The sequence below is a fragment of the Somniosus microcephalus genome, chromosome 27 (genome assembly GCF_052327205.1).
Source record: "Somniosus microcephalus isolate GS21.2 chromosome 27, FLI_Smic_1.0, whole genome shotgun sequence".
NCBI classification, from domain to species: domain Eukaryota; kingdom Metazoa; phylum Chordata; class Chondrichthyes; order Squaliformes; family Somniosidae; genus Somniosus; species Somniosus microcephalus.
In genome coordinates this window covers 3,705,346-3,717,223 of record NC_141013.1, presented here as the reverse complement: position 1 = coordinate 3,717,223, position 11,878 = coordinate 3,705,346, and the positions used below count along the sequence as shown (strand labels likewise).

Here is an 11,878-nt window from a genome sequence, read left to right as displayed (position 1 = left end):
GATCAGTTCCTCTTCCTTAACTTTGCATCCTCCTACAATCTTTAAACCCAAGCCCGCTGTCCCTAGTCATTACTTCCTGATCCACCTCGTCCCTTTATTCTTTTCAATCTTGTTGTACTGCACTGTGACACGTGATTGTTTCCCAGTTTTAAAAAAAGAGATATGATACACACTGTTATAGAGGTAAGTGCTGCTATCTATAAATATATTAAATATTTTATGCACTTCTTGTCATTATAACTTTGTTTGTCCACATTTATAGTGGGAACTGACTGGTCACGCGGTAATGACACTCTCCTTCCCCAGTGGAGGTGCTGCAGTGCCACCACTGGTGAGAGGATGTATTTGCAGCGTGACAAGTTTACATTGCAAAAATATTATTCCGTTCTAAATCAGCTGTTTTACCGATGGGTGAGTCACTATCATGTTTCGACTGTAGAGGGGCCACAGTAAACATTCAAAACCACAGAGCATGTCCTGAACTACCCCCGATGGGTGAGTCACTATCATGTTTCGACTGTAGAGGGGCCACAGTAAACATTCAACACCACAGAGCATATCCGGAACTACCCAGGAGCACAGCACAGGATAAGTCGCACTATGTTAAAGAGGTATAACATATATCTATCTAACTATGGCTAGAATATGTCTCCATCACAAGGCAGGTGTCATACTTCAGATGTTACAATTCAAAGTGGCAAAATATATCAATTCTATTTTTGAAAGGCAATGATTTTCTTCAGTTTTTCTGAACTTGAAAACTGGCCTCTCCCCAAGACAGGTGCAATTAACCTCTAGTTGACCTCAGGAGTCTACAAGCTGCTGAAGTTATGTGGATTTGCTAAGTTAGACCACATTCCAATTGAGAACCCTTGAGCAATGGCCTTAAAGGGGCCAGATCAGTTTAAACAAAGGTCCCTCTTAGTAGCTAAACATCATAACCATGATCCAGACTAGCTTGGAGCAATGCCATGGGATATCCATTAGTATCCTACATAGCTACACACCACCTTACTCTGCACACATGAACTGATATAGATACGGAACCTGGCTGAGATTCGTCAGCTCGACCGAGACTACACCTCCCTGGTCTGTATGGCTGGATGATTCCCGTCTGTTGTTGGTGCAAAGTTAAATTCTTCAAAGCTTCATCTGAGAGACTTCACACTTTGAAGAGGAGATAGATTCCCACTGTCGGGAGCTGTTGGCCAATATTATCCCTGGAACATCAATGCGCTCGATGCTCATGTTATTTTTTGACTAGAACAGACAATGCTCTTTCTGCCAGAGCTTGGAGACAGGAAGCATTCCTGTCAGATACTTCCTGCTGCCCAGAACCTTGGAGATGTAGCACGATTCACACAGATGGAGTTGTTGACATCGCAATACATTTATTTCATGAACTAAATTCACATCATGGCCATTGATAATATTTAACAAATTCAAATTCAACATTTAAAAAAAAAACTACTTTCATCCTCTTTTTAGCTGAAGATTTTCACTGCTCTCCTCCCTCAGCCTCTGCACTGAGCGACTTCTCATCCTCGGTGATTTCAACCTCCATCTCAATTCATCACGCTCTCGCTCCTCTGAGTTCACTCGCCTCCTATCCTCCCTTAATCTCTCCCTCCATGCAAACTCCCCAACCCATATTCACAGCCACCCCCTCGACCTTGCCATCTCTTGTGGCCTCCCATCGTGTCAATCACAGATAAGGCCATCTCTGACCACTTCCTCCTTTCACTCTCCACCCACATCCCCCTTCCCCACCACCCCCCAACTCTGCTTCCTTCTGTGTCCGCCCCTGGAAAAAACTCTCTCCCAACTCTCTTACAACTGCACTTATGAAAGCCCAACTGCCCAGCCTTTGGCCCTCCATTCACCAGGACATTTCTGCAGCTACCGATCTGCTCAACCACACCCTCACCACCACTTTTGATGTCCTAGTCCCCATTAAAACAATTACCCTCTCTCAACCTGGCTGTTCCCCCTGGTACGGCTCTCATCTCCGCTCCTTTAAATCCAAGGGACGCTGACTTGAACGGATATGACAACTGGTTTAGCCATTCACCGCCAGATCTGGCTGGACCACATACAGCATTATCGGGTCCTGCCCTCATCTGACAAAATTGCTCACTATTCCAGAATCATTCTGGAATACAAAGATAAACCCCGGCTCCTATTCTTCACTGCTAACCATCTTCTTAAACCCCTCTCCCCTGTCTCCTCCACCCTCACCTCCGATAGCAAGTGTGAGGAGCTCATGGACTTCTTGTCTCTAAGATTGAGACCATCTGTTCAGCTGCCTCTGCCACTTCCCTTCCTTCCCCTAGCCCACCGGGCCAAACTTCCTCTAAGGTTCCCCCTGCCCTAGCCCTGAACTCACATCTTTCTCCAGTTTCTCTCCAATCTCCCCTCATGACCTCTCCATGCTCATCTTGTCCATGAGACCCACCTCCTGCTCCCTCGACCCTATTCCCACCAAACTGCTGACCACCCAACTTCCTTTTCTGGCTCCCATGTTAGCTGATATTGTTAATGGTTCTCTCTCCTCAGGTACTGTTCCCTTCTCCCTCAAATCTGCTGTCATCACCCTGCTCCTCAAAAAAACAACCCTTGACCCCTCCGTCCTTGCAAATTACCGCCCCATCTCCAACCTCCCTTTCCTCTCCAAAGTCTTTGAATGTGTTGTCGCCTCCCAAGTCCGTGCCCATCTTTCCAGCAACTCCATGTTTGAATCCCTCCAATCAGGTTTCCGCCCTGCCACAGTAGCGAAACAGCTCTCCTTTGTGACTGTGACAAGGCTAAACTATCCCTCCTCATCCTTCTTGACTTGTCTGCAGCCTTTAACATGGTTGACCATTCCATCCTTCTCCAATGCCTCTCCACCATCGTCCAGCTGGGTGGGACTGCACTCGCCTGGTTCCATTCTTATCTATCTAATCGTAGCCAGAGAATCACCTGCAACGGCTTCTCTTCCCGCTCCCGCATCGTTACCTCTGGTGCCCCCCAAGGATCTATCCTTGGCCCCTCCTATTTCTCATCTACATGTTGCCCCTTGGTGACATCATCTGAAAACACAGCATCAGTTTCCACCTGTACGCTGACGACACCCAGCTCTACCTCACTACCACTTCTCTCAACCCCTCCACGGTGTCTAAATTGTCAGACTGCTTGTCCGACATCCAGTTCTGGATGAGCAGAAATGTTCTCCAATTAAATATTGGGAAGACAGAAGCCATTGTTTTCGGTCCCTGCCACAAACTCCGTTCCCTAGCCACTGACTCCATCCCTCTCCCTAACATCTGTCTGAGGCTGAACCACACTGTTCACAACCTTGGTGTCATATTTGACCCTGAAGTGAGCTTCCGACCACATATCCGCAGCATAACTAAGACCACCTACTTCCACCTCCGTAACATCGCCGGTCTCTGCCCTTGCACTCCTGGCTGGCCTCCCACATTCCACCCTATGTAAAGTTGAGGTCATCCAAAACTCGGCTGCCCGTGTCCTAACTTGCACCAAGTCCCGTTCGCCCATCACACCTGTGCTCACTGACCTACATTGGCTCCCAGTTAAGCAACGCCTCGATTTCAAAATTCTCATCCTTGTTTTCAAATCCTTCCATGGCCTCGCCCCCTCCCTATCTCTGTAATCTCCTTCAGCCCCACAACCCCCCGAGATATCTGCGCGCCTCTAATTCTGCCCTCTTGAGCATCCCTAATTATAATCGCTCCACCATTGGTGGCCGTGCCTTCTGTTGCCTGGGCCCTGAGCTCTGGAATTCCCTCCCTAAACCTCTCCGCCTCGCTACCTCTCTTTCCTCCTTTAAAACGCTCCTTAAAACCTACCTCTTTGACCAAGCTTTTGGTCACCTGCCCTAATTTCTCCTTATGTGGCTCAGTGTCAAATTTTTTGTCTTTTAATACTCCTGTGAAGCACCTTGGGACGTTTTACTATGTTAAAGGCGCTATATAAATACAAGCTGTTGTTGTTGTTTTTGTAAAATGAGTCACTCTTTGTTCCTGATATAAACACCCAGTGCTGGAAATCAGAAATGATAAGTTGGGTAATTTGAACTTTTGGCGATAATATAAAATAGGCGATGTCAGGTTAGCCGCCCATTATTTATAGACCACACCCAATTGTCCTTTCCATTGGCCACAGTGTTAGTCGGCAGTGTGGGTTTTGCCTGGTTAAATCCAGCATAATGCTCCCAATCCCTTTTGAAAGTTACTATTGAATCTGCTCCCACCGCCCTTTCAGGCAGCGCATTCCAGATCACAACAACTCGCTGCGTAAAGAAATTTCTCCTCATCTCCCCTCTGGTTCTTTTGCCAATCACCTTAAATCTGTGTCCCTCTGGTTACCGACCCTCCTGCCACTGGAAACAGTTTCTCCCTATGTGCTCTATCAAAACCCTTCATGATTTTGAACACCTCTATCAAATCTCCCCTTAACCTTCTCTGCTCCAAGGAGAACAATCCCAGCTTCTCCAGTCAATCCACATAACTGAAGTCCCTCATCCCTGGAACCACTCTAGTAAATCTGCTCTGCACCCTCTCCAAGGCCCAGAATCTTGGAGAAGATTTGCCCAGGATGGTTTGGCTAGTGCCGGAGTAAATGTGAGGCACAATTATTAGAAACAACAACAGAAAATGCTGGAAACACTCAGCAGGTCGGGCAGCATCGTGGAGAGAGAAACAGGGTCAACGTTTCGGGTCGATGACCTTTCGTCACAACTGTTACCTGTTTTACCGAGTGCTGCTTTCCATTCACTATATTCCAGTATGGTTCGCACATTGGGATGTATTACTACGTTAAAGGCGCTATATAAATGCAAGTTGTTGTTGTTGGTTACTCCACTATCTCAGGACATTTAATTACACAGACCAAAGAAAGACTTGCATTTCTATAGCACCTTTTCCGACCTCACGACGTCCCAACGCGCTTCACAGAGCAATGAAGTACTTTTTAAAGTGGAGTCAATGTTGTAATGTAGGAAACGCGGCAGCCAATTTGCACACAGCAAGATCTCACAAACAGCAACGTGATAATGATCACATAAACTGTTTTAGGTTTTTGGCTGAGAGATAAATATTGGCCAGGACACCAGGGAGAACTCCCCTTCTCCAGAGGGTGAGCCCATCCCGGTGGAGGAGCCCGCTCAATGCCAAGGTAGAGCGCCCCCTGGCGGCTCAGTGATTAAATGCATCCCCAGGTAAAGCTCCAGGTTGGTGCAGATCTAGCTGACCTCCTGAACTCTGCTGAAACAACGGGAGAACTACAGTGCCCTGGCTGGGAAGAAAAACCCAGACTGAGCCGGAGCTCTCACTCTGGACTGCTAACCAGCGACCCCTACTGGAGGATGGGCAGTGGGCAGGAGGAGTCCTGTAGAACTGTACCCCACGTGTGAGTGAAGGGAGAGAACATGGGCAGGAGGAGGCCATTCAGCCCCTCGAGCCTATTCCGCCATTCAATTAGATCATGACTGATCTGTATCTTAACTCCATCCGCCTGTCTTGGCTCCGTAACCCTTTAAAAATCTATCAATCGCAGTTTTGACATTTTCAATTGACCCCCAGCCTCAACAGCTTTTTGGGGGAGAGAGTTCCAGATTTCCACCACCCTTTGTGTGAAGAAGTGCTTCCTGACATCACCCCTGAACGGCCTGGCTCTAATTTTAAGGTTGTGTCCCCTTGTTCTGGACTCCCCCCACCAGAGGAAATAGTTTCTCTCTCTCTACCTGATCGACTCCTTTAATCATTTTAAACACCTCGATTAGATCACCCCTTAACCTTCTATACTCGAGGGAGTACAAGCCTAGTCTGTGCAACAGGGGGATTGGGGGGAATACTGAGCTGGGAGGGAGATTCTGAGGAAATTCAGCATAGTAATAACGGTGTCAGTAAAACAGGAACCCAACCTGCCCAGGGTAATATGTAACTAAGATGATAGACACAATGTGTACATGGGGAATTCATTGCCAAGATATGGTGCTAAATAAATAAATACAAGTTTGATTTTCTATAGTCACACATGCATTAATATTATGGTCTACACCAGCCCCACACTCCCACATTCCCAGCTCAACCATTCTTACAGCTTCTCAGACTCTGTGGCCCGATTAGTGACCAAACGTCAATGTTGGTGCTGGTACATCAAGGCATTTACATCTCTGGTGCATTTTGCATTTTGTGGTTACTGGGGAACTTTCTGTTTTCCTCACCCACTGTGGTTCCCAGGCCAGGGACACTCCAGTCAAATGCAGAGTGAGGCTCCCTCTCCTTCAGTAACACAGTGTGTTGTAGCCCTGGTCACAGAGAGAGCCCCCACTGCACCAAGACCACAGCCCAGCAATCCTTGTGGCTTCACTAGCTGATTACAGGTTGTGCTGTAGGACTGGGGACTATCCAAACCCTGTGTGTGTGAGTGCGTGTGTGAGTGTGTGTGTGTGAGTGTGTGTGAGTGTGAGTGTGTGTGTGTGTGTGTGTGTGTGTGAGTGAGTGTGTGAGTGTGTGTGTGTGAGTGTGTGTGTGAGTGTGTGTGAGTGTGTGTGTGAGTGTGTGTGAGTGCAAGTGTGTGTGAGTGTGAGTGTGTGCGTGTGCGTGAGTGTGAGTGTGAGTGAGTGTGAGTGTGTGTGAGTGTGAGTGTGCGTGAGTTTGAATGTGTATGTGTGAGTGTGTGTGTGAGTGAGTGTGAGTGAGTGTGTGAGTGTGTGTGAGTGTGTGTGAGTGTGTCTGTGTGAGTGTGAGTGAGTGTGCCTGTGAGTGTGAGTGAGTGAGTGTGAATGAGTGTGTGAGTGTCTGTGTGTGTGTGTGAGTGAGTGTATGTGAGTGTGAGTGTGAGTGTGAGTGAGTGTGTCTGTGTGAGTGTGAGTGAGTGTGCCTGTGTGAGTGTGAGTGAGTGAGTGTGAATGAGTGTGTGAGTGTCTGTGTGTGTGCCTGTGTGTGTGTGTGAGTGTCTGTCTGTGTGTGAGTGAGTGTATGTGAGTGTGTGAGTGTGAGTGTGAGTGTGTAGGGCCCTTGAAGAAGGGAGATTTAAGCCCACTGGATGTGTTGCCCTGTTTTGCTGATCATCCACCCCAGGAACCTTTCCCTGCAGTGGTCTGAAATCTCCCTATTTCCATTTGCCTGAAGTCTTCCTATGGAAACCGCCACACGTTGATATTTCGATAAGTCAGCACCTGTTTTGATTTATATATAAAATAGATACAAGCTGAATCCATTAAGTTTTTAATTTTGTTTTGACTTCTATGAAGAAAGCAATCCTTGAGTGGCAGGTGGCTGCAGAAGGCAGTTTGACTATTTCACTGATACTGCGGGACATTAATGTGTCAGATAGAGACACAGACATTACAGCAGGAAATAAGGGCATTATATAAATAATAACAGACACCAGAGAGCAACGGGTGCTTAATTCGGGAATACTTTTACACACTTGGTGGCACACTATCGAGGCAAGGACATCACTAATATTTATCCTATGACAAAGGGATGTCTGGATATCTGGGAATCGACATTCCCAGACAGTGAAGTTTTTTGACGTTCAGACATTTTCCCCCTGCGTAAACAAACTGCCCTCACAATGGATTTGGGTGTTTTTTGATATCAACAACAACATCAACTTGTATTTATACAGCGCCTTTAACGTAGTAAAACGTCCCAAGGCGCTTCACAGGAGCGTAAATCAAACAAAATTTGACACCGCGCCACATAAGGAGAAATTAGGGCAGGTGACCAAAAGCTTGGTCAAAGAGGTGGGTTTTAAGGAGCGTCTTAAAGGAGGAAAGAGAGGTAGTGAGGCGGAGAGGTTTAGGGAGGGAATTCCAGAGCTTAGGGCCCAGGCAACAGAAGGCACGGCCACTAATGGTTGAACGATTATAATCAGGGATGCTCAAGAGGGCGGAATTAGAGGAGCGCAGAGATCTCGGGGGGTTTTGGGGCTGGAGGAGATTACAGAGATAGGGAGGGGCGAGGCCATGGAAGGATTTGAAAACAAGGATGAGAATTTTGAAATCGAGATGCTGCTTTATCAGTAAAAACGGTGGAAAAATGTAATTGGGGATTCAAAGATAGTTAAAGCACTGAATGTCAGAGAGTGTGGGGGGTTTCTGGGGGTGCTGCAGTCCCCTTGCCAAACGTGGGGCGGCGCCATTGAGTCTCCAAAGTCCAGCAGCCTTGTTTTTGCCTGTCAGCAGATTAACCAGCTCCCGTCACACAGACACATCTCCTGCACCCGTCAACGGTTAATTAACTTTGTCTTACTGTTGATAAACCCCGCATCTGAGGTGTTGCATAATTTATTGATTTGCAATTTGGTAATCTTGCATTCTCTGCAGGAAGCGGCTTTACTTCAAAGATCAATTAAAATGTGTGTGTGTGTGTGGCCAGGAGTCTGTCTCTCGCTCCTCTGCCTCCTCGCTGCTCGTGTTGTGACTGATTAACTGTTAAAAATAGAATCACACATCGCCTTGATAAAGCCAACTACCGATTAATTATTTTAAAAATCACAGATCCAAGCAAAACACGAGGCATATAAAGGCGTTTTCTTGCAAAGTAAAGTTGTTTTATATGATTATATTAAAGGTGATTTTGCCTCTGCTCAAATTCCCCCAGAAATTCGATATTAACGATTCATGAAATTCCATGCACCAAAATGGATTTAGTCTCAATTTAAAACGGTGCATTTTCCTGTCCTTCTGCCCCTGATTTATTTGGCGGGAGCGGTCTGCAGTGTTTGCACTGGGATTATTATTATTTTTTAAACCCCGAGTGATAAAGTTGTGAATCTTTAAATGGACAAAGATTCCAATAACCAGAAACACTCAGCTCGCGGCTTCATCGTCTGAAGATTGAACAGCTTTTTAAATTTATTAAAAAAACAAACAAAGCCAGGAGCCTGTGGAGATCTGGTTGAACCCTGACTGGGCACTGGATATTGGGCACTGGATACAGGGCACTGGATACAGGGCACTGGGCACTGGATATTGGGCACTGGATACAGGGCACTGGATACAGGGCACTGGATATTGGGCACTGGATACAGGGCACTGGATATTGGGCACTGGACACTGGGCACTGGATATTGGGCACTGGATACAGGGCACTGGGCACTGGATACAGGGCACTGGATACTGGGCACTGGACACAGGGCACTGGATACAGGGCACTGGGCACTGGACCGTGGGCAGGGGGCACTGGGCACTGGATATTGGGCACTGGACACAGGGCACTGGATACAGGGCACTGGATACAGGGCACTGGGCACTGGATCGTGGGCACGGGGCTCTGGACGCTGGATATTGGGCACTGGACACAGGGCACTGGATATTGGGCACTGGACACAGGGCACTGGATACTGGGCACTGGACCGTGGGCAGGGGACTCTGGGCACTGGATATTGGGCACTGGATACAGGGCACTGGGCACTGGATCGTGGGCACGGGGCTCTGGGCACTGGACGCTCGGTGCAGTCTGTCTCCTACCTGTTTTTCCAGGGATTCCTTGGCTGACAGCGATGGTTTGGGGGTCGGCGCCCTCTCGCACACGCACCCCTCCAGCAGGTAGAGACCGGAGGCTTTCGAGGTGGAATCATTCTCAAAATAAAAGAGCATATTCTGGAGCAGGGCGAACCACTTGTTGTGCCATTTGGTGTTGTCCGAGCTCCGCTTGCTCAGGTGGCCCTTCCTGGTGCCGTCTTTCTTGGCCAGGAGCCCCAGGTACGAGAGGTGCCCATCATTCAAGCGGAGCCCTTTCTGCATTTTGCCGCAGCGCGCGGTCCCAATCCTCACATCCCCTCAGTCCCGATCCGCGGGCAACACTAAGTTGCTGGGACACAGAACTCGAATTAAATCCCCCAGCCCCTTCCAAAAATGCACCAAACACAGCTCCCGAAAATCCTGCCTCTACATCATCTTCTTCCTTCGAGCATCTCGCACCGCGTCCTGTCCCTGCCGAGCTCTATTTTTAAACAGTAAATGAGCTGCCTTCACCGTGGCTGCTACAAACTCCAATAGATGGCCAGCTCAGCCCAACTCAGCTCAGCACAGCACAGATCAGCTCAGCTCAGCCCAGCACAGATCAGCTCAGCTCAGCTCAGCCCAGCACAGATCAGCCCAGCTCAGCTCAGCACAGCACAGATCAGCTCAGCCCAGCACAGATCAGCCCAGCTCAGCTCAGCTCAGCCCAGCACAGCTCAGCCCAGCCCAGCACAGATCAGCCCAGCTCAGCTCAGCACAGCACAGATCAGCTCAGCCCAGCCCAGCTCAGCACAGCACAGTTCAGCTCAGCCCAGCTCAGCACAGCACAGATCAGCTCAGCCCAGCTCAGCTCAGCTCAGCTCAGCCCAGCTCAGCTCAGCCCAGCCCAGCTCAGCCCAGCTCAGCTCAGCCCAGCGCAGCTCAGCTCAGCCCAGCTCAGCATAGCCCAGCTCAGCTCAGCTCAGCCTAATTTCAGCACCATGGACAGGGACAGAGAGGGGGAGTAAGGGGAAGAGAGAGAGAGAGAGGGAGGGAGAGAGAGAGAGGGAGAAAGAGAGATGGCGAAAAGGGAGGGAGAGAGGGAGTGAGAGAGGGAGGGAGAGAGGGACGGAGGGGAGAGAGACAGAGAAAGAGACAGAGATAGAGAGGGAGGAACAGGGAGGGAGGGCAGGAGGGAGAGAGAGAGGGAGGAACAGGGAGGGAGAGAGAAAGAGAGGGGGTCAGAGTGGGGGGGAGAGACAGACAGAGAAAGTCACAGAGGGAGAGAGGGACAGAGAGGCAGAGAGAGAGGGGGATACAGAGAGGGAGAGAGGGACACACAGGGTTGAAGGGACAGAGGGAGAGAGGGAGAGAAGGAGAGAGGGAGAGGGACAGGGAGAGAGAGACAGGGACAGGGAGAGACAAAGGCAGAGAGAGAGAGGGAGGCAGGGAGGTAGAGAGAGAGAAGGACAGGAAGAGAGGAGTGGGTAGGGAGAAGTGCAAATGGTTTCTCCTCATCCACCCTCTCGAACCCCTTCATAATTTTAAACACCACTATCAGGTCTCCACAGTTTCTCTTTTCCAGAGTAAAGAGCCCCAGCCTGCTCAATCTTCCCTGATAATTTCATCCTCTCAATTCTGGTGACATCCTGGTAAACCTTAGCATCAAAGAGTCATAAAGTCATAACGGCACAGAAGGAAGCCATTTGTGCCGGCTCTCTGTAGAGCAATCCAGTCAGTCCCATTCCCCCGCTCTATCCCCGGAGTCCTGCAAGTTTATTTCCCTCAAGTGCCTATCCAGTCTCCCCTTGAAAACATCGAGTGTCTCCGCTTCCACCACTTCCATCGGCAGCGAGTTCCAGGTCCTCACCACTCGCTGCATAAAGTTTTTCCTCACATCCCCACTGTATCTCTTACCCAAAACCTTAAATCTGTGTCCCCTAGTCCTTGTACCAACTACTAGTGGGAACAGCCTTTCCCCGTTGAGCCTATCCAAACCCGTCATAATCTTGTACACCTCAATCAAATCACCCCTCAACCTCCTTTGCTCTAATGAAAATAAATCCAGCTTCTCCAACCTGTCCTTGTAGCTAAGATCCCCCATCCCCGGAACCATTCTGGTAAATCTCCTCTGCACCCTCTCAAGGGCCTTCACATCCTTCCTAAAGTGTGATGACCAGAACTGGACGCAATACTCCAGTTGTGGCCTAACCAGCGCTTTATAAAGGTTCAGCATAACTTCTCTACTTTTGTACTCAATACCTCTATTTATGAAGCCCAAGAACCCATATGCTTTGCTAACTACTTTCTCAATATGTCCTGCCACCTTCAGGGACCTATGCACATTAACTCCCAGGTCCCTCTGTCCCTGCACACTCTTTAAAACTGTGCCATTAAGTATATATTGCCTCTCCCTGT

At 48.7% G+C, this 11,878-nt stretch overlaps 1 protein-coding gene across 1 annotated transcript in view; it reads right to left on the bottom strand.

Annotated features, from left to right (window-relative positions):
- rasgrf1 (Ras protein specific guanine nucleotide releasing factor 1) overlaps positions 1-9,989 on the bottom strand; it is a 129,677-nt gene extending 119,688 nt beyond the window's left edge. The window contains exon 1 of the mRNA XM_085968376.1: positions 9,488-9,989. Within this exon, the coding sequence (XP_085824502.1) occupies positions 9,488-9,763 (276 nt within the window). The 5' untranslated portion in view covers positions 9,764-9,989. The remainder of the gene's footprint in view (positions 1-9,487) is intronic.
- Between the last annotated feature and the right edge of the window lie 1,889 nt (positions 9,990-11,878).